We start from the raw sequence: 23,997 nt of genomic DNA on the forward strand, positions 1-23,997 counted from the left end.
GAGCTGCTGGCTTGGTAACGCACAATACATCCTAGTTATCATCTTTCATCCTCTTCTCAAATATTTATTTAAAATGAATTAATTTATTATATAATTCCATAGAAAAATCCAGAGCTTTAAAAATGTCTCTGCTGCAAGCAGTGCTTGTCTAAATGGTAAAAAACAAAAGAATGTGTGTAAAATTTAGATGCATGAATTGCATAAGTTAAACTATGTGTCATGATGTGTATTAGCATGTTACAAAAGGTCACAATATTTTTCATGTTTCTGCATAAGCATAATGTGTATTTATCTTTACTACAGTTTTCTGCATTAAGACACAATTTTCAAAAACAAATATTAATATTTTTAATAATTAAATTAAATATTTTTTGATACAATATTTAACAATTCTATTAATATTTTTGACGTTAAGATTCTTTTAAGGTTAAATGTATTTTTCTATTTAGCAGTGAAGCTAACAGACCTGTTTGTTTATTTATTTCAAATGTTTATTTTTGTACTTATTTTAATATGATTAAGTGTTTATTTATTATTATTATTTTTTTAAATATTTTAAAATGTGTTCTACTATATGTATATACACACACACACACACATATATATATATATATATATATATATATATATATATATATATAATATATATACATACATACATATATATATATATATATATATATATATATATATATATATATTATATATATATATATATTCAAAATTGTATTATATAAATTATTTATTTTTATTTAGGTATTTATTTTATTTAACATTATTTATTATAATCTAAATTATTTATTTTTATTGAGTATTATTTTAAATTATTACATTTGCACTGTGAGATATTATTTTATGATATTATTGGTTATTTTAATTAAATATTTATTTTATCTAAATTGTTTATATTTATTCGTATTTTGTGCATATTTATTTTAAACATGTATTTTAATCTATTGATTAGTTTTTGTAAGTTTTGCTAGTATTGTTAGTATTAGTTTTTGTTTGTTTTGCACATCATAAAATGAACCAATTTCTATCTATTATGTACCATTTTGAGATTCAAATACAAAAAAAAGCTATGTTATGCATTACAAAATGTATATTGCTTTACATGCGCCACATAATTTTCTAAAATCTAATTGATGTGAAGTACATCCAATCAGACAAGTGGCAACAAACCCCGCCCCCAAGTGTCTTCAGAACGTGATTGGTTTAGACCGTTGAGCGGCAAAAGTTACAAGCTGTTTCCTTTGAGGCACGGAGAGTTCCTCCAGCAGGGGGCGATGCATAGCTCTCCGAAATATCATTGAGCCGCATTCAACACGTGTTATTCACCTTATTTTCCATGGCAACAACGGTGCCGCCATTGCGCTCGTTTTGTCATCTTACTTCCGGCTGAGGGACCGGATGTAACGTACCTAAGCTAGTGGCTGGCTAGATAACAGAACGCAGAACGAACAGAAGTATGATATATGCTCAGTTAGGGGCGCATAACAATTGTATTAAAAAATAATTGCACCAACGATGTAGCGAACACATTGTGACGCGGTCGGAGTGCTGTGGTGCACTTTACAATTTACACCCACCACCTAAAGAAGAGAAGCACCTGAGGAAATGGATGAAGGCGCTAAATTTGAAGCGCCCACCCAAGCGCTCTTAATGTGTGTTCGTACCATTTCATGGACGGGAAGGCGACTGACGAACACTTTTACCCCGAGAAATGGCTCGACTACGATGTCCCCGTTAAAGAGGTCACGCCGGGGATGGAAAGGTTATCAGATTCGGGTAAGCTAACCTTAACTAGCTATGTGTTTGCTCGCATAACGTTAGATTTATGAAGTCCGTTCTATGAATACATTTATGATCAGTAACAGGCAGTTAACAAGTACAACGAATGTTCCATGATGACCATTGTCCACCCATTTATTTAATATTTAGGGTAGTACAAGATATTATAGTACATTACAATAGCTCACATTATTCCTGCTACAGAGATTGCAGGTGATAACAGGCCAGCTAGCCTCATTTCTCATTCAGATACTGACCTACGTTTGAACACTACAGTTAATAGTGTGTATACTGTTTTGTCTCTAATGCATCTCTCTCTCTCACACACACACACACAGTTCTAAGTTCGGGTCACATAATATATTAATTTTCATGATATATTGTAAGTTCTAATGTAAAAATGTTGAATTATTTCCACAGATGTATCGATGACCGCCAGTGATGCAGTGGACAGCTGTGAGGGTGATCAGATCCACATGCCCCTGATCTTGCTGAAAGTCACCAGAAGTTACCTGCTGTGATAGTTATTTTTTATGAACCTTTACAAAGTCACCAAAAGTTACCTGCTGTAATAGTTATTATGAACCTTTACAGTGTCACCTGACATTACCTGCTGTAAATAGTTTTTATTTATTTATCTTAATTTGATCTTTTTTTCATCTTTAATCTCTGATTTGAAGGAATAACTCATGTCAAGTTTGCAAGTTAATTCCATCTTGGTTTATTACATATGGAAATTAAATGTTGAAATTTTATAGGATGGTCAGTAGAAGGTGTCTCTTGCTTCCTGAAAACAACAAACACTGATCAATACATCACAAATGATTTTATACAACTTATATTAAATGATCCATGTTCTAAAAAACAAATCACAGTCTGTCTCTTGTTTAACACAACTGATTTAAAAAAACTTATTTGATATAGTTCTTCACCCACACCCTCTACACCCCACCCCAATTACCTAATATCCTATCCTTAACCTAATTATTCTCATTCCTGCTTATTTACAAAGCTGCAACTATCTTGTTGAAAGCAGCAGGTAGCCTGTCTGAAACTCATCTGACACGAGGAAGCATACACTTAAAATAAAAGGTTTGTAGTCTAGCTACAGTCTTGGCACAGAATTGCTGATTGTGCGGCACATGTAACTTGCTGTGATGGAACCCAGATGAGCAGCTTACAGGCCCTCAGCCCTGTACAGAACATGGCAAACCTAAAATACATTTCAAAGATTTCACAGTTGTCTTATTTCAGAATCATTCATTATTATTACACTTGACGTTTACCTTATTCATTGATTAGACTTGACGTACACCAACCAAATCTTACCTTTACCTTACCTTTTGCATATACACCGCAGAATTAAGAGGCAAGCTGATTTTCTGATCATATTTTTTTTTGTAAAATTTACCAATTCCAAACCAATCTTAACTATTAATTTTGCATTTAATCTTTTATAAGTGATATATAATCTTTTTTTGGCTTGTTTTATCTGTAAAATAAAATCTGCCTAATAATTATGCATACCTGGATATAAGGCGTTTTTCACTTCCAAGTTCCAGCCTCCTCCTTTTCTAATGTGTAATTGATAAACGTTCACTTACCTTACTCCACTGTGCAATTAAGTTATTAGACAAAATACTTAGTCTGATGATGGTCATCAAACACGTTATTATACTTTTAAACATTTATAACTTCGTGTATATTAACATCACACACACACAAAACTAACCAGCACCACGCTGAGAGGTTAGACTGCTCGACTGGCTGGTTGCACGTTCAATTTTAAAAAGACGAAAAAACCCTCGCTGTGTAACAGTACACGACCAACTGTCTCACTATGTAAATACTGGTAAGCCTCGGTACATTTTTTTTTTAAATCATTTTTCCTTGCTGCTCCATCAACTCCTCCTGACAGGGCAGTTAAATATATAGGTTAACTCTGGCCACTTCTTCATATCGTCTAACATTACCCACGTTAACAGCGACGATGGATGGGACAATTTGAGACCATTTGATCGTCGTAAGACGTTTTCATCGTGCTCCCAATTTATAAAATAACGTTCTTTGTCATTTCTCCACAGTTATAGCAAACTATAAACAATCGTACAACTACTAAACTAGTAACCGGACGTGCCGTATCGGTTTAGCGGAAGTCGGATGACAAAATGCGGAAATGCGAAGTATTAAAAGTGGGCGGGGCGGAATAAGGTGAATATAAACGATACAATAAAACCGTTTTATTAATTGATACCTGACATATAAATAAAAATGTGCACCATTGTCTACTACAAATGTTATTAAGAGCCTCATCTGATTAATTCGCTGCTGGGAAAAGTAACATGTATCACGTGACAATGCTTTTCTCCCAGAAGCGATTTGGATATTTTTTGCACCTGCAGTAATTATGCTGAGAACTTCATTATTGTCAAAATGAAATGACATACAGAATGAAAAGTAGAAATAATTATTATTTATACCGATCGTACCTCACCAATCACAAACAAGATTTGCGCTGCTAGCCCCGCCCATTCTGTCACCCTGTCGATGCTAACCGCTCTTCTAGCGCTTATTGTTTTGCTTGCTAAGGGTTGGATGTGTCCTGGGCATCTCCAAACATTTCCTGAAACACAGCTGTCAAGTCTGCTCTGTCCCTAAGCTTAATGGAAACACAGTTTTAACTGAGTTTGAATGGGAAATGGTCCGTGTGTTTGTGTTCTCTACGCGGCGAGGTGAGTAACGTTAACTACAGCCTTGATTTCTTTATTCCTGTCTCGGAGGCTTAAAGCAGCAGATGTGAAATGTGAAATGATTCCAGGCCGGTAATGACCTAATCTCAGTCTCGTGATACCTGCGCAGGTGCACTGACCTCTGGTGACCTGTGCTGACCCTCACACCTGTCCGTCAAGATCGTCAAATCTGCTATTAAAGTCATGGACAACTCAAACGACTGCAAGAAGGCGGAGCCCAGAGTCAATGAGAAGAAATGCTGTGAGTTGCTGTTATTATTTATGATCATTTCAATACTTTGAGATTAAAATGATTTGCAAGGATTCAAACTCGTAACCTTTTATTTATCAGTTTAGTTCAAGGCTGGCTACCGAACTCATATATGTAGCTAAATGTAAATAGTAAGGTATTATGTTCCATCATTTGGGGGATGTGGCATACATTATAAGATCTCATAATGTATGCAACATCATACATGCTTATTAAATAACACATTTAGAGTGAATATATATATATATACTAAGTGCAAAAGCAAATAATAACGTTACTAAAACTTAAAATTGACAATATAAAATTAAACAAAATTCAAAATATTAATAAATACCATAATAATATATAAATAATATTATATCTATGCATGGTGGTTGTATGGGTTAGCTGTTTAAGCTGCTGTGGCAGTTATTAACTACAGGAAGCCTCAGGCTGCTCTCATGCATAATTGATAAGGAAATGAAATCAATAACTTCAGCAGCATTAAATCTTTATGCCCTCATTAAAATCTTCATGAACGTCACTTATTTCCAGAAACATCTGAACTGTTTGCAACTGTTATGAGTGTAAACATGATGAGCTGGGAACAGAATGTTCGTCTGATATCATCATGCTGGTTTGTCCGGCACTGAGAAGAGAGTTGTGTGTGTGTGTGTGTGTATGTGTTTGTTTGTTTGTTTTCATAGCGTGGGCGTCATACATGACTAACTCCCCTACTGTCATCGTATTGATCGGCCTTCCCGCCAGAGGAAAGACATACATATCTAAGAAGCTGACGCGATACCTCAACTGGATTGGGGTTCCCACGAAAGGTGAGAGAACAATGAGCAAATTCAACATACTTCTGTTCTTATTATAATTACATATATCATTAATCCTGGGGATGAACCCCCAAAATTATTTCTTAAATTAAACCAGTAAGAATTATTAATCTGAATAAATGTAAATACTCAATATATTATAACTATTATGTGGTTTTCAGGAAGCTTGTTTCCACCACAGGATAAAAAAATAAAAAAGGTATTTGCCACTTATTAATTTAGCAATTCAGATTTTTTTCAGAGAAAAAGTAGTTATTGTGAGATATGAACGTGCATTTGCGAGAAAGAGGAATTGTGAGTTATAAACTTGCATTTGCGAGAAGGAATTGAAATTGTGAGATATGATCGTTTATTTGCGAGAAAAAGTAGTTATTGTGAGATATGAACGCGCATTTGCGAGAGTAGGAATTGTGAGATATGAACGTGCATTTGTGAGAAAAAGTAGAAACTGTGAGATATGAATGTGCATTTGCGAGAAAGAGGAATTGTGAGATATAAACTTGCATTTGTGAGAAAAAGTAGTTATTGTGAGATATGAACGTGCATTTGTGAGAGAGTAGGAATTGTGAGATATGAACGTGCATTTGTGAGAGAGTAGGAATTGTGAGATATGAACGTGCATTTGCAAGAGAATAGAAATTGTGAGATATGAACGTGCATTTGCGAGAAATAGTAGGAATTGTGAGATATGAACGTGCATTTGCGAGAAATAGTAGGAATTGTGAGATATGAACGTGCATTTGCGAAAGAGTAGAAATTGTGAGATATGAACGTGCATTTGCGAGAAATAGTAGGAATTGTGAGATATGAACGTGCATTTGAGAGAAAAAGTAGGAATTGTGAGATATGAACGTGCATTTGAGAGAAAAAAGTAGGAATTGTGAGATATGAACGTGCATTTGAGAGAAAAAGTAGGAATTGTGAGATATGAACGTCCATTTGCGAGAAATAGTAGGAATTGTGAGATATGAACGTGCATTTGCGAGAAAAAGTAGGAATTGTGAGATATGAACGTCCATTTGCGAGAAATAGTAGGAATTGTGAGATATGAACGTGCATTTGCGAGAAATAGTAGAAATTGTGAGATATGAACGTCCATTTGCGAGAAATAGTAGGAATTGTGAGATATGAACGTGCATTGCGAGAAATAGTAGAAATTGTGAGATATGAACGTCCATTTGCGAGAAATAGTAGGAATTGTGAGATATAAACTTGCATTTGTGAGAAAAGTAGTTATTGTGAGATATGAACGTGCATTTGTGAGAGAGTAGGAATTGTGAGATATGAACGTGCATTTGTGAGAGAGTAGGAATTGTGAGATATGAACGTGCATTTGCAAGAGAATAGAAATTGTGAGATATGAACGTGCATTTGCGAGAAATAGTAGGAATTGTGAGATATGAACGTGCATTTGCGAGAAATAGTAGGAATTGTGAGATATGAACGTGCATTTGCGAAAGAGTAGAAATTGTGAGATATGAACGTGCATTTGCGAGAAATAGTAGGAATTGTGAGATATGAACGTGCATTTGAGAGAAAAAGTAGGAATTGTGAGATATGAACGTGCATTTGAGAGAAAAAGTAGGAATTGTGAGATATGAACGTGCATTTGAGAGAAAAAGTAGGAATTGTGAGATATGAACGTCCATTTGCGAGAAATAGTAGGAATTGTGAGATATGAACGTGCATTTGCGAGAAAAAGTAGGAATTGTGAGATATGAACGTCCATTTGCGAGAAAGAGTAGGAATTGTGAGATATGAACGTGCATTTGCGAGAAATAGTAGAAATTGTGAGATATGAACGTCCATTTGCGAGAAATAGTAGGAATTGTGAGATATGAACGTGCATTTGCGAGAAATAGTAGAAATTGTGAGATATGAACGTCCATTTGCGAGAAATAGTAGGAATTGTGAGATATGAACGTGCATTTGCAAGGAAAAGTAGGAATCGTGAAGTATGAACTTGCATTTGCGAGAAATAGTATGAATTGTGATATGAACGTGCATTTAAGATTAAAAAGTGAAAAAAATTCCCTTGCAGAAACAAAACAGGTGCAGACTAGAAATTTTAAAGGTTTAAACTTGCAAAGTCAGAATTATGAGATAAAATCTCAGAATTGCAAGAAAAAAAATTCCAATTACCTTCTCTATTTCATATTCCATTACAGAAAACAACAACAAAACAATTGCAAAGACATAAACACAAAATAAAAAATTTATACCTTTCTATAGCACTATTCGGACGGGACTAGTTTTCTAAACTACGTTTGAGTTTCGATTCTTACCACCTGACGTCTGTGATATTCATTTACCAATTCGGACGGGACTAGTATATCCGTGTTTATTACCATATACAGTAAAAGAAATGGACACATCGACCCCATTGGAACTCAACTGAGACAATTGAAGTCCATTTTTAGCGTTTTTTTTAGCACTACCGTTTCTGATGCGCAGACTCAAACAAAGCTTGACGACGTCAGCAACTTGTCTGACAGATGTAAATCTTCTAGTAGCTGTGCGTGCAAACTGCCATCGTTAATCTTGCAGAGACGGCGAGCTTGAGCGGGGAGTTCTTTGTCATGAGTGAGCAGGAATAAGTATTCTGATTTATTATTTTGTATAGTATTTTAAAATGTAACGCCAGTACACCATATTAAGTTAATTGCCTGCGAGCTTCTCCACCTGTCTGTTCGGTAATGCGACAGAGAGTCGAGTGGTTATGACGCAATCGTTAGCCTATTTTTTTCCAAAAACTGTTTCTACGGGGCCATAATGTAACATAGAAGGCAATGGAGCCCTTTATACATTGTCGTGTATCTTTAGAAATAAATAATGGACAAACGGAGTCTTTAAACACCTCAGATGTAAAGTTATTCGCTGTCAAAGTGACGCAAAAATGAATGGGAGTCAATGGGAATGCTAACGCAAGTGAAGTTCTGCTACAAGATGGCAGCACGCAGCTGACTTCAACTTCCGGTCGACTTCCTTGCGGAGGTGGGAGGGTCTGATTTGTGCATCTGGGCGTCACAGAGATCACGCGCTCTGTATGCGTGCATTGCATTCATTCAGAATGATTGCCTTAGTATTATTACACAATAAATACTAAATGGCTAGTATAACAAAACCATGTTAATGTGTGGTTCCTTTAGTTTAACTTTTTTTTTGTAATTAAATGTAATTAAAACATTATGTAACTGAGTACATAAATGAACGTGAGTAATCTTACCTGATGCTGATATTACAATAGCCGGTATTAACAGTTTACGCGATCTTGCTCTTGATTTTATTATTTGTATTATTTTTTATTATTATTTATTTGCCGCTAAGCAAATAGATCAAACATCCGTGCAGTAAGAGCATCTACGGTAATTCACGTTGGCCAAAACACACAAGGAAACGCGTTGTGAAATAAAATATCACCGGCAATCACAGACATTCGCATTCGGACGGGATTAGTTTTCTCAGAGGATCACTGAGTTTGCTGAAAAACAGTAGGTAATTTGCTCTGGAATTATCACAGAGGTTGTGTCAGAAAAACACAGACGTGGCAGATTCGGACGGGATTAAAATCACCAAGTGTGTCTGTGAAATGCAGATTTCTCTAACGACCCCCTGTAAAACTAGTCCCGTCCGAATAGGGCTTATGTTTCTAGCATTGCCACTGGATCTATAAAATATTATACTATAATGTTTCACTCTGAAGTTTCTAACAGTTGTGTGTTTCTGTCAGTTTTTAATCTGGGCGTTTATAGACGTGAGGCAGTGCAGTCATACAAGTCTTACGACTTCTTCCGTCACGACAATAAAGAGGCCATGAAAATCAGGAAGTGAGTATCCACACCGTTACACCTACATTACACAATACCTTGCACTATGTGACATAATGTCATATTCACATCAATCTATTTTTCTAATAAACAAGAGTAAACAGCTTTTATTTGATTTGTTAGATTCTGATTTGATGCACATCGTTTCCTCGAACCGGTGCTGATAAATCGAGTCAGTGTCAGTCGACATCATCTGCTGGTGCTGTAGAGTTTAATGAGATTGGGGCAGTCCTGATGATTGGTCTTCTGTTGTTTCTCACAGACAGTGTGCCATCGTGGCTCTACAGGATGTGAAATCTTATCTGAATGAGGGAGGGCAGATCGCTGTAAGTTCTGCTCTTTAGACTTCACACATACTGAAACTTCATTAGCTCAATTATTAATCACTTGTGCGCTGGAGTGTTTTGTGTTATTTGACTTAGATAAATATGCAGTGGTTTCAAAGTGTGTCGTTTGCATCAGATCAGTGGGTCACTTATCACAATTGTTTTATAAGTAGAAATTAAGCTGAAATAAAATATAAAAGTAGATGAAAATATAGAATCAGCAATGCCGCTTTGGAAAAGAATGGAAAAAGTAGACAAAAAAACAATATAAATAAATATTTAAAAACTTAAATATAAGTAAATTAATGCTAAATAGAAATATTTTAAAAATGACAAAATCACAATATATTTCAAGTTAATAATAAAAATGACAAATAACTGAAAAAAGTTTATTGCAGTATATTAACATTATTAAAACTTCTAAAAATAAAAATAAATAAGTTATATGCAATTATTAAATGTGTATATATATATATATATATATATATATATATATATATATATGGCAAAAAAACTTCATAATAGAATCACTATGATTTAAATTAATATTGCAATTAGCAACTAACTGAAACATGTTTAAGATCAAGTGCTAAAATTATTAAAACTACTAAAAACTGGAATGAATATCAATTCAACAAATATTTTACAAATAATTAAATGTCAAAAACACGTAATAAAACTGATGCAAATACAAATAAATGAAATCTAAGAGTAAATATTAAAAGAAATTAAAATGCTGTGCTGGCAACTAACTAAAATAAAATAAAAAACACTGTAAACTGAAATAAAAATAAACGAAAGCTAAAAAGAAATATTAAAAAAATGCTTAAAGTGGGAAAATTATTAGAATGAAAATAAAAAAATCAAGCAGATTTAAATTATTATTGAATACTATAATAGTCATATTTAATAATTAATCAACTATAATATACTTATACTAATAATTGATGAATTAATTAATACCCTAATTTCATAAATATTTGCCAAACCAATTTCTATACCAGTCGAACAGAGCATAAAATACATAAATGTCATTACAATCCATTAAAATGCTTTAGAGGCTTCTTTGACACCTAACAGCACTTGTGACATAAGCAAATTATTCTAATAGTTTTATTACACTTAATGAACTTTCTTTTCACTTCTCTCGTCAGGTTTTTGATGCCACAAACACAACCAGAGAGAGAAGGAGCCTCATCCTGAGTTTTGCGAAGGAAAATGCATACAAGGTCTGAGGATGTTAATATCAGTCTCTTACTGAAATATTAGCACTTCATCAGAGATCAATAAAGCTCCTCCGTCAGCCTAGTTTAACCCTTCAGAAACCGGAATAGAAACCTTCTTGCAGTCTTTGATGGGATTCTGTTTGGTTTCGTTTTCAGGTGTTTTTTGTCGAATCGTATTGTGACGACCCAGAAGTCATTGCTGCCAACATACTGGTGAGCGTCACCGTTCATATTGATCACTGCTGTTATGTCAGAAAAGGTTTTTGAGGTTACATAACATAACAGAGCATTGTGTTAGCAGCGCAAAAGGTTGTGGGTTTAATTCCCAGGGAACGCATGTTAGGTAAAAAATGTTAGCCTGAACGCATTAAGTTGCTTTGGATAAAAGCGTCTGCTAACTGCATTTATTTATTTAATTTTAATTTAAATTAATTTAACAAAAGTTTAAAAGTTGTGTTGTTTGAGTTGTTGTCCTCATTTTCTACGTTGGTTTGGATAAAGGGTCAGTTAAATTACTAAATGTAAATCTTTTTTTTTTTTTCTTAATTTTATTATAATTACAGCTTTTAGTAACTCACTTGAATTGAGAGACTGTAGGAAATATTTAAGCTTTGAAAAAGCAAAAAAAATAAAAATCTTTTTAAAATTATATATATAAAAAGACAGAAATATACATATTATACACATAAAGTTTACACATTTTCCCCTGATTATTTATTAAAGTAAAGTAATAGATAAACTTAAATGTTGATGATGAGCCAAATGAAGTCAATATTGTTGGACAGCTGGTGTTGATTTAATTAATTTGCTGGCAGGATGTGAAGGTTTCCAGCCCTGATTATCCTGAGAGAGACCGAGAGAGCGTGATGGAGGACTTCCTGAAGAGGATCGAGTGTTATAAAGTCACATATCAGCCGTTAGACCCCGACGATCATGACAAGTATGAGTTTATGTTCATTTTAAAACACCATCTATTTGTTCAGTGACCTCTGAGGAGACATTTGGCAGAACTTGTCCTTTTATTGTTTTTTTCCCACTTTTTTTATTTGACTTTTTTGGGGGGTGTCATGTCCCTCAGTGTCCAGCAGAGAGCAGTACAGTACTGAATATATTTGGGTAATATTCTGACATGTTTTGGTTTTGTTTGGTGATAATCCTGTATCATAAACACCTCTAGATACTTTCTAATCGACTGAGTTTGTGTTAAAATAGTGTGTATTTTCAAATATTAACTTTGAGTCTCTCAAACATCATACAGATGTTTTGGACAGACCAAGGCATTTCTGAGATTCCTCAGCAGTAGCTTTTGGCTTTAATCATAGAATAATCTGCTATGGCTTGGAAAATTGTATCCTATTGTAATGTTTGTAGACACAGCTGCCTTCAGACTTCTTCTCCTAGCTTTTATTCTCTAAAAGCTGTGACAGTGCTCAGATAACATCCAGAAAGCTGTTTAATTCAGCTTGCCACCTACACTGGTCTTCATTTATAAACTTTATTATATGCTTCACTAATGTGAGATCTAAAAAGGGAAACAGCATTATGAGACGCTATATTTAATTACACAGAAATAAGTGGAAAACCCACATTCACGTCCCTGGAATCTATTTGTAGATTTAACTCTTGTTTTAATCAACAGTGTTAGCTTATTATTTACTGATATATTATCCTAGTATTTATTAATTTTTTGAAAAATGTAAATTTAAAATAAAATAAAATAAAAAAAAATAATTTTAAATTTACTTTTAGTGATTTTGTCCTGTTTTATAATTTTCTTAGTTTTTAATAATAATAATAAAAAATTTTTTGTTAAAGTTTTCATTTAATTCTTTTTTAGTAACATATATACATATATGTGTGTGTTACTTAATATTATATTAATTATTTTTTTTCATCCAATATTTGTATTTTACTTTTTTTTATTTTAGTTTTATTTTAATCTATAATATTTTTAATAGTTCTATTTAATAACAACAACACTGTTATTCAAGATAATCATTTTGCCACCAAACCTAAAGATATGGATTCTAAAACATACTGTAATCCTAGCATTATTATACTTAGCATATAGGATTTAGTTTTAGCATTATTATATCTAAGCAGATATCTTTGATTCTAGACAAATGAATAAATCTATTTGTTGTGGAGAGCCATTTAAAGAACTCGTTTATTAACTGTAGGGAACAGATAAACACACTTTTTAAACAAGGCAAGGGACAGTTGAAGATAGTGAGTGAGGTATAAGCTGGTCTTATGATTATGTAATGGTGATTAATCATGTTTATCTTTTTAGCATGTGTATTACACACAGTTAAATGCAGGAACGGTTCCTCTGGAGTCACCTGTTAATTGTTCTGTACTCAATAATGATAAACAGCTGTGATATTAAAGTGTGTGTGTGTGTGTGTAAGGGTTGTTCTGGGGCTCTTTCAGGGACCTGTCCTTCATCCAGGTGATCAACGTGGGCCAGCGCTTCCTGGTGAACCGCGTTCAGGATTACATCCAGAGCAAGATCGTCTACTACCTGATGAATATTCATGTTCAGAAGCACTCAATCTACGTGTGCCGCCACGGCGAGAGCCAGCACAACGTCCAGGGCTGCATCGGAGGAGACTCGGAGCTGTCCAGCAGAGGAAAACAGGTGCACTTCACTCTCACTCATATACTGCAGCATACCTGAAGAATGAAGGAAATCCACTGCATGTTTCTTACTCACTTTGAGCTGATGAATCCAGAAATAATGGCTGCTTTGCTCAAGCATAACACACTATAATGATCTTATAAAATATGACCGTTTTGTTACATTTTTGCTCTCCAAAACCATTTATAAGATAAAGTCATCTTTTATTAAACTTAATCAGCAGAAAGACTGCCACAAATACATGATCTCTGTCTTCATCTGAGTCAAATTACTACTGTTTGTTCAATTTTAAGCCCATTTTCACATGTATGAATTATTCTGAAAACACTATTTCCATTTTTTCCACTAAGATGAATTATACATTTTGATGACTTCTGTTCATCTTTAAAATAAAAGCTGTTGACATTTGACTGCTTTTTATTATTTTGATACGTGCATTACTTACATACATACATAATAAATACATAAATGCAATATATAATTTGTAAAATATAATATGTAATTTATATGGATATTTATCTAAATCAGATGTGTAATATACAGTTACTTAATATATATTTAAATGAGAAATGAGATTTGTTTGTCAATAAATTGAATAGAATTTTATAATTTTAATTTTAGTAGAAGTTTTAGTATTTTTGTTATGTGCTTTTGTAATTTTTACTATTTTTTTTAAGCATAACTACAGATTTTATAGTTTTTTTCTTATTATTACATAAAAATAATATTCTTAACAAAATATTTATAATTTTGTAATTCATTGAATTTTAGTACTTCAAGTTAAACCCTAAACGTAAATTAAAAATGTTTCCTCTGTGACTAAAAAAATATGTGTAATATTCACTTTTACTGTAAAATAAATAAATAAAAAATACATATTTTTTTTAGTTTTAGTTAACTTTAGCAAAATGGAGTTGTTTGTATTTGTTAGTCATGTTTTTTTTATAACTGTAGCACATGAAAAGCCACTTTCACGGTCTCCCTGTGTTGCTTCCCAGCATGCTCTGGGTCAGTCCTTTACCACAGGTGGGTGAGAAATGTTTGCGGGCGTCTCAAAGTCTTTCCCGCTCTCTGTTAGTTTTCTAAAGCCCTGCGTGGGTTCCTGGAAAACCAGAAGATCCCAGACCTGAAGGTGTGGAGCAGTCAGCTCAGACGCACCATCCAGACGGCCGAGGAGCTGGGCGTCCCGTACGAGCAGTGGAAAATCCTCAACGAGATCGACGCCGTGAGTTTCCTGCCACTGCTTTTATGACAGCAGCAGCTCTGCTCTTCAGATGAACACTGGGCTGTTCTTCATTACTTACTGTGATGAAACAAGTGTTTTCTGTTAACACACAATTAGTCCGTTTGAGTCAGACGTTTAATGCAGGGGAGTCATATTTAATTTGTTTACCACACCAAAATTAATTCTGCTATATAATTGGGAACACTTTGCCATGAGTGTAATAAAGTATGCTTCCACATAAGTGGGAAATAAGCTGGATGTTTAATGCTTTTGACTCAAAAATAAACATTTTACTAAATATGTTCTCACCTTCAGGTCATCCAAGATGTAGATGAGTCTGTTTCTTCATCAGATTTGGAAAAATGCACCATTACATCTCTTGCTCAACAATGGATCCTCTGCAGTGAATGGGTGCCGTCAGAATGAGAGTCCAAACAGCTGATAAAAACATCACAATAATCCACACATCTGATTATTGTGATGTTTTTATCAGCTGTTTGGACTCTCATTCTGACGGCACCCATTCGCATCCATTGGTCAGCAAGTGATGGAGTGCTACATTTCACAAAATCTGTTCTGATGCAGAAACAAACTCGTTTACTGTACGCTTTGGCATGGCCTTCTGACAATGACTAAATTATCAGCAAGTATCTATTTTTTGGGTGAACCATTGCTTGTATCGCAAACAGAAAAAAATGATCACATTATTGCAAAACATCAGAATTGGTGACGGAGAAACATTTGTGCATTCTTGTTTTTAATGTGTGTTTATGTTTTGTGTCAGGGCATCTGTGAGGAAATGACATATGAAACGATAAAAGAAAGATATCCAGATGAATATTCTCTCAGAGACCAGGACAAATACCACTACAGATACCCAGGAGGAGAGGTATGATCTGTACAGTTATTACACCTGATGTGCCATTCAGACTTCCCACATTTCAATAATAACCCTTCAGGACTTCTAATGACCTTTTAATGACTGACTGACTAATGAACTATTCAGACTGATTCACCAAAAAGAATCAACTCCCACTTTTTGAAATAAGTCTCTTCTGCACACCAAGGCTGCATTTATCTGATTATAAATACAATAAAAACAGTAAAATTGTGAAATATTATTACAATTTAAAATGACTGTTATCTATTAGAATATACTGTAAAATGTAATTTATTTCTGTGATGCGCTGCTGAATTTTCAGCATCATTCCTCCAGTCTTCAGTGTCACATGATCTTCAGAAATCAGTATAATATTCTGATTCGCTGCATAAGAAACATTTCTGATTATCATTGTATTGTGGAAACCATGATACGTTTTATTTGCAGAACTCTTAAATGAAAAAGAAAGTTTAAAAGAAGTATTTGAAATAGAAATCTTGTGTAACATAAAGGTCTTTAATGCATCCTTTCTGAATAAAACCGTTGATATCCAGCAGTGTGTTTTGTTGCTGTAGTCCTATCAGGATCTGGTGCAGCGTCTAGAGCCAGTAATCATGGAGCTGGAGAGACAAGGCAACGTGCTGGTCATCTGCCACCAGGCCGTCATGCGCTGTCTCCTCGCCTACTTCCTGGACAAGAGCGCTGGTACATCACACACACACACACACACTCAAATCATATCAGGACTCTTGTGACTTGCTGATGTCTAATGAGAGACACGAGTTTGCAGGTTACTGCTGGCTGCTGTTTAGGTAATAAGTGTCCTAAGAAGATCTTCTTTCTCTATGAGATGAAGTTGTTGATGAAACTCTTCCATGCATGACTGCTTTGTCTTAATATGTGTTCATAATGTCAGCAGATCTTCTCATATAGCTGTGTGCTTGTATTGTTCAGCTGATTTGCCGTATCTGAAGTGCCCCCTGCATGCGGTGCTGAAACTAACCCCAGTGGCTTATGGTACGTGTCGTTATAAATGTATGTGTGTGTGTGTGTGTGTGTATGTGTGTACTTGTTTTTCTATTCTGGTGGGGACTTAAACCTGAATACACACAGACTCATGGGGACTCGTGTCACGGTGGGGACCTAAATTGAGGTCTCCACGGGTAAACAAGCTAATAAATTACACAGAGTGAAGTTTCTTGAAAATCTAAAAATGCAGAAAGTTTCCTGTGAGGGTTAGGTTTAGGGGTAGGGTTGGTGAAGGGCGATAGAAAATACGGTCGGTACAGTATAAAAACCATTACACCTATTGAGAGTCCCCACAAGGATAGCTGACCAGACATGTGTGTGTGTGTGTGTGTGTGTGTGTGTGTCTATATATATATATATATATATATATATATTAGTGCTGTCAATCGATTAAAAAAAATTAACTAATTAATCGCACAATTTTTTAAAATTAATCGCGATTAATCGCAATTAAAAGACTGAAACTTCTTGGATATGTAAATGTAAAATGTAAATAATTAATGTAAACTCAAGACAAAGAAACTGTTTAAATTCAAAATATGATTGTTTATTGGAATTTTTGTTTAACTTGTAACACAGATTTTCTCATGTAAACAACATACCTGCAATAAACCATCAATATCCTCCAAATTAACTGTTGGCTTGAAAGCCATATTTATTACAGAAATAAAAACACAGGCATGTAAGTACCATTTGAATTTCAAAACAATCAATGCCAATAAAAAACAAAAATGATTTCCATGTTGAATTCTAAGTGGACTGCAAAAAAATTCCAAAGTATAGTCATTGCCAGTGCTTTAAGTGGGCCAGTATGCACTGGTACTCAGTACCGCCACTTCCAAATATAGCTCTTGAGCGTACCGCCACCTCTCCGTGCGCCCAGAACGTGCTTGTAGCGTACCGGTACATTCATTTGGACATCTGTTTTAATAAAGGTTTTAATCTTTTACCTGCACTGCCGATTTTCAGAGCGCCCTTCACAATGCAAGCTTCCTAATTCATCCCACCCAGAGCAGAAACTACATTACCCATTCACCCTTAAGTTATACAAGTGAATAACGCATGTGTCGCTTTTCCCACTGTTAAGTGTCAACAACTCAACGTGGCCGGAGAAGGTGTGTGAAACTCGTTGTGAGTTATAGTAAAGCAAAATCTTGAGTATTTATTGTCTGATAAACATTAAAAACTGTCTGCGGAGGTTGAGTCGTCCTGCAGCCCCCGCTGGCTGTTCATTGGCTGCAGCATCTTTTTTCTAAGTTCTAAAAAAATACCATAGACGGCAAGGCACAAATTTAGATATTCATTTATCTAATTAATCTATAGCCTATGCACAAAGACAATATGATCTTTTTGTCCCCTTTTTGTTTTAAAGCTTGATGAAGAGAGAGAGCGCAAGTTGCTGCAGCTGAGGAGGACAGTGATGCACGCGTACAGGAGTGATTGACAGTTCGCGGCACTGTGTACAAAAAATACTCCGCTACACAATTATTTCGTTATTTTCGTTTAAGCTTATTAACGTTAGCGTTACAGAAAGGTCTGATTTACGCACTGTTACAGTCATTGTTTAAACAATGACATTTGAGTTCATGATTTTAATGTTGCTGTTTCTTGTGGCAGACTGAATGAAGAGTAATGTTTCTTGTGGCAGACTGAAGAGTAATCCGGCAGAGTTTTATACTGAAACTTTCCGTCTAAAAGTCCTTCCTTGGTCTTAACCATATTTCTTTGCACGTTGAACACACATAGGCCACAACTGGAAATAAAAAAAACTGCAACCGCGTTAATTGCGTTATTTTTTTTTAACGCGTTAAATATTTCAAATTAATCGAATGCGTTAACGCGCTAATTTTGACAGCACTAATATATATATATATATATATATATATATATATATATATATATATATGTATATGTATAAATTTAATTTATTTAGTTATCTATCAAGTATAAATATTTATGTATTTAAATTAGATTCAATTTAAAATCTAAATAAAATGTGTCTAAATCTATACTTAAATATTTAATTAAAATAATTAAAGCAGTACTTTTGATTATATACATAGAAATAATTTATTTGAATTTTTTTTATATATATATATATATATATATATATATATATATATATATATACACACACACATATATATAATTATTTTTTTAGTTTTTCTTTTTTAGTTTTTTTCAAGTAGAAATATTTGTGTATTTACATTTGATTAAATTTTAAATCTAAATAAAATAATATAATAATATAACAAAATAATATAATAAAACAAATACAATATTTATAATAATATGAAATATGTTTATATTAATTTGTGTGTATATGTGTATATATATATATATTCATTCATTCACACACACGCACATACATATATTGTTGGCTAGGTAATTACAGGTTTTTATGATGTTTTTTAAGAGATTTAAGTACTCTAGTAACATTCAGATCTGTTTCAACACCTCTTGTGTGTTTTCTGTTGCAGGCTGTAAAGTCGACATATTTAACCTGAAAGTCGAAGCTGTGAACACACACCGGGACAGACCCCTCGTGAGAAGCATAACCTTTACCGGACTAACCGTTCTTGTGGCGTTTGCTAAAACAGACTTCACTGTTTTTACTAGCAAGCATTTAGCGCCTTATTAGGAAGAGCCTCGAAGCAACATCAAACTCTTGAACTCTTTAAGAGGATGCTAAAGGCTGGCAGAGTGGTCTGTTTTCACAGTGTGCGTCTGTAGGTGGGCGTTTCCCTGAAAAACACAAACCACTGGTCTGTGGTCAGAGCCATTCACGTCCCGGCTCAGAATAGACTTGGCTTATGGCTGGATATTGTTTTGGATGAGTAGTTTTAGGATGAGATCAGCGTGTTCTGATGGGCGGCAGTAAGGGGAGTTTCCCTCCAGCCTGAGCTTTCATTCAATGTGCATCAACATGTTTATAATAGTTTCCGCTCAGATTTTTAAAGAGCTTATATAACATGGAAAACAGAAGGTTTTTGCTCTTTGGAAAGAAAAAAAAACGACATATTGATGATGTAATAAGTTGACTTAAACAACTCCAATCCACCCCAAACGATTTATAGTTGAATCTCAGTAAGGCAATGTTGCATAAAAATTGAGCATAAGTACATTGAATAAATGTATCATAAATTAACTTTATTTTCTTTAATGCAAAATGCAATTTGGTAACATTTTACTCAAGGCCTTTTTGTATAATGCATCATAAAATTAGTCTTAATGCATTGATTATGCCTTGTAATGCACTGTATGATCACAGTTATAATACATTATAATAATTATCTACTCGTTTAGAAAGAATAATGCATTAAAAACACAACAAATATTATAATGCATTTTAACTTTGGTTAAATTATTATTATGCATTACCAAGGACATTATGAATACCTTTATAATGTAATATACATACAGGCTTTAAGTAAAGTGTAAACTATATTTCTTATTCTCCTTTTAACTGTCAGGTGAAATGCAGATTTTTTTTTTTTGCTATGTTTTTTTTGAGACGCTTTAAGAAACTAAGTTCAGAAATTGTCACTGCTATGATACAAACATATTTATTTCACATGCAAATCCGTTAGCCAATCACAACAGATGTCATTTACATATAGAAGTCTTAAGAGCTATAACAGCCACAGCATTGTTTCATTATTAGGCTCAGAAAGATGGTGGAAATTGTCTTGAAGAACTACATTATGATGCAAGAAACCTTTAAATATTGGCTTTTATAAACATGGCTTTTGACTGAGTCTTCATCCACATGCTGTACCTGATGCTTACGTTGTGTGTTATCAGGGAAGCTCCAGACAGGAAGTGCCGTCCACTCTGCTGAGGAGGAACAGCTTTACGCCACTGTCTAGTCAGGATCAAGTCAAGCGGCCCCGCCTCTTCAGCGTCGGTAACCCGCCCCGCTTGGCAAACGTTCCTGTCTTATCAAACTCGCGATTCCCAGAGGCGCAGGAGAACGAGGAGCTGAGGGAGAGCCCGGTTAGTCCTGTGTCTGAGCTCTTAATGGGATTTACAACAGAGATCTAGATCCCATACACACACTGACAACATAAAACAAACAGCAGGCACGGTATTGACCCAAATGCTGATTGATATTTGATTCTATTTTTTAAAAAGAAGCTTACACTACCAGTCGAACAGTAACATATTTGAAAGAAGTCTCTTTTGCTCACCAAGCCTGCATTTATTTGATCCAAAATACAGCAAAAGCAGTAAAATTGTCAAATATTTTTACAATTTAGAATAACTGCTTTCTATTTGAATATATTTTAAAATTTGATTTATTTCTTCCGATCAAAGCTGAATTTTCAGCATCAACACTGCAGTCTTGAGTCTCACATGATCCTTCAGAAATCCTTCTAATAAGCTTTGTGAAAATATTTAAAGATATTACTGTTTTGCTGTATTTTGGATCAAATAAATGCAGAAGAGACTTCTTTCAAAAAACCTTTGACTGGTTTATATTTCTTTTAAATTGTAACATTTGAAAAAAAAATTCAAAGAAGAAAATTTTGCCCAACATTTATTTGCATTTATTTGATACATTATTAAAACCGTAATATTGTACAGTACAGTAAAATATAGAATGAACTGATTTCTATTTACATATAGTTTAAAAAATAATTTATTTGTGTGATGTGCAGCTGTATTTTCAGCATCATTGCTCCAGTCTTCAGTGTCACATGATCTTTAGAAATCATTCTAATGTGATGATTTGCTGCTCAAGAAACATTTCTGATTATCATCAATGTTGAAGAAAGTTATACTGTTTCATATTTTTGTGGAAACTGTTATACACTATTATTTAAAAGCAAGCAATTTTATTTATATAGCACATTTCCTAAACCACAGACGCTGCCCCAAAGTGCTTTACAAAAATAAAATGATTAAAATCATACAACAAAACAAACATACCTTATTTAAAACTAAAGAAATTGAGTAATTACAATGAAATTGAGTAGAAATAAAATGTATATCAGAAATGTATCATTAATATTAGATAAAATATTAGTTTTATATGAATATAAGTATGATTTTTTTTTTTTATGAATACTTTAATTCACCAAGGATGCCTTAAGTTGATCAATCATAAAGTTGTTTGATGTTACAAAAGGTTTGGATTTCAAATAAAAGCTGTTCTTTTACATTTTTATTCATCAAAGAATCCTGAAAAAATAGCCACAAAAAATATTAAGCCACAAAGATGGTTTAAACTGTTTATTGTTGTGCTGCTTAATACTTTTTGGAAACCGTGATCGATAGATAGATAGATAGATAGATAGATAGATAGATAGATAGATAGATTAGTGAATTGTTTATCGGATGACAGCATTAATATATATATATATTAGTGTTTTTCTACTAGTTAATCAAGAGTCTCTCAAGGCATTATTTATGTTGTAACATCAACAAAGTGACCTTTGTGCTCTGTCTTATAGGAAACACTGAACTGCTTCGCCCCTTCAGACTCGAAAGACACCATCCAAGAGTGACGACACAAAAAAAGCTGTGTAACGCCCGTTTTCTCCAGACATGATTCAGTTGTTGACGCTGTTCACATGTTCTGCCCAAAATCAGCACATGTGAACAGTGCTTTATGTAACATTAACAGCGCCGGCGACGCCTCTGTCCGCTCTTCTCAACCCTCATCCGTCTACAAGCACTTGGAAGTACGGTAAAATCACAACACGCAACAATTAATGAAGGGAAGATTCACTTGCACTGTTTGACTGCAGATTGACAGCTCATGGGACCAATTAGAGCACAGATTGACTGATGGAAGGGGCGTGGCTTTTGCTAGTTAAGCTGATTAGAATATTTAAAGACACAGCACACTGAATTTTGACTTGAGTTTTGATTGTCGTAGCATCTGTTTTGTGCTCTTTTCTTCATACTGCCTCAGTACTGACTGAATTTGATTGGATATTGTGTAAATATTTGTATAAATATGATTTTAGATGTTAATTTTCTGTGATGTTCTTGCTGTCGTTATCTTCTCAAGTATTTTACATGTATAACATTCTGCCTTCTGGTTTTGATGATTGTGCAGAATGTCATATCAAATTTTATGAATGTCTTGCGGTCGTATGATGTCATAGGTATGTTATGCTGTTCGAGGAAACTCGTTTCAGTCTTTAACAAATGTATCCTTTCACTGTTTCCTTAAAATACACACACAGAATCATTAATTATAGAGTTATCTTTTCAGTGGTTTTTCAATGGATCTGCAAGAGCGTTTAATACTACTGAGATTATTGATACTCATACTGTTATTAGTTATCATTAATTATAGATTACCGATTACTATTATAGATTACTGTTTAATGATTCAGTGTTATTAAGCATGCTTTTATCTGGCATCAGATCTGGAAGGATGTTTTTAAAGGGTATTTTTAATTGTTTTGTAACTATAATTTGAGTAAAAGTTGTCAGATTTGTACACGTCTGATTTTAATACACACATAGTATGTTGAATGTTATGAATATGATGGCTCAATTGCTCTTGCTTCTTGCATCTTGGTTATTCCATTTGAATGCAAAGATGAGTGTGATTGCATGATCGGACATGATCAGGTCTGTAAGTGCCTTTTGTTTCGCAACCAAAGTATAACCAAATCAAAGCCTAAAAAATACAACCGATCTCTGTGTGTGCAGATAAAAAAAAAAAAACTAATTTACCTCGGAGCCAAGTCCTTTATTTTAATGTAATGTGTTACAGAAAATACATTTTGTGTTCTGGTTTCATTGCATCACAGTATCTATAGCACTGTTGTAGTTATAAATATAAATATATCTGTCATGCTAATGTATTGAGAAACATTTTGTGATCTAATAAAATCACTCTGTGATGCAAGTACACTATTTTTGTTTTTGTCTTTTAAATGGCAATTGAACTGTTATTTTACTACGATTGATATACTGCACTAATATATGATACCCTCAACAAATATATATAAATATATGTATATATATGTAATATATATGTATTGAAAAGTCGCAATTTTATGCAAAAATCGAATATTGTCAGTTATTAGGTCATGTTTTCTCACTTTTTTTCCCAAACTGAGATAAACACCAGTCTCCCTTCTTTGCAGAGTGCAATATATCCGCTCAACCAATCACAACGCACCATTCCACGCACTGTAAAAAGTAACAGCCAATCACAGCACACCATTCCACGTAATGTAAACAGTAACAGCCAATCACAACGCAC

The 23,997-nt window shown here is 34.0% G+C and overlaps 1 protein-coding gene across 3 annotated transcripts; it reads left to right on the plus strand.

Annotated features, from left to right (window-relative positions):
* Positions 1–4,331: 4,331 nt before the first annotated feature.
* Positions 4,332–23,640, plus strand: LOC113041313 (6-phosphofructo-2-kinase/fructose-2,6-bisphosphatase 2-like). Of its 3 annotated transcripts, none has more exons than XM_026199779.1 (16): positions 4,332–4,523; positions 4,610–4,782; positions 5,478–5,603; positions 9,343–9,439; positions 9,702–9,765; positions 10,920–10,994; positions 11,148–11,204; positions 11,807–11,931; positions 13,425–13,632; positions 14,711–14,857; positions 15,642–15,746; positions 16,313–16,442; positions 16,692–16,754; positions 19,247–19,311; positions 20,571–20,762; positions 22,223–23,640. In XM_026199779.1, the coding sequence occupies exons 2-16, from the start codon at positions 4,725–4,727 to the stop codon at positions 22,274–22,276; spliced, it is 1,566 nt and encodes a 521-aa protein (XP_026055564.1). In that variant the 5' UTR covers positions 4,332–4,523; positions 4,610–4,724; the 3' UTR covers positions 22,277–23,640. The 3 variants fall into 3 exon arrangements, with proteins under 3 accessions (XP_026055564.1, XP_026055563.1, XP_026055565.1); XM_026199778.1 differs by having other exon boundaries at positions 4,651–4,782; XM_026199780.1 differs by lacking the exon at positions 16,692–16,754 and having other exon boundaries at positions 4,651–4,782.
* The last annotated feature ends 357 nt before the right edge of the window (positions 23,641–23,997 follow it).

Source organism: Carassius auratus, chromosome 23 (assembly GCF_003368295.1).
Source record: "Carassius auratus strain Wakin chromosome 23, ASM336829v1, whole genome shotgun sequence".
Taxonomy (NCBI): Eukaryota; Metazoa; Chordata; class Actinopteri; order Cypriniformes; family Cyprinidae; genus Carassius; species Carassius auratus.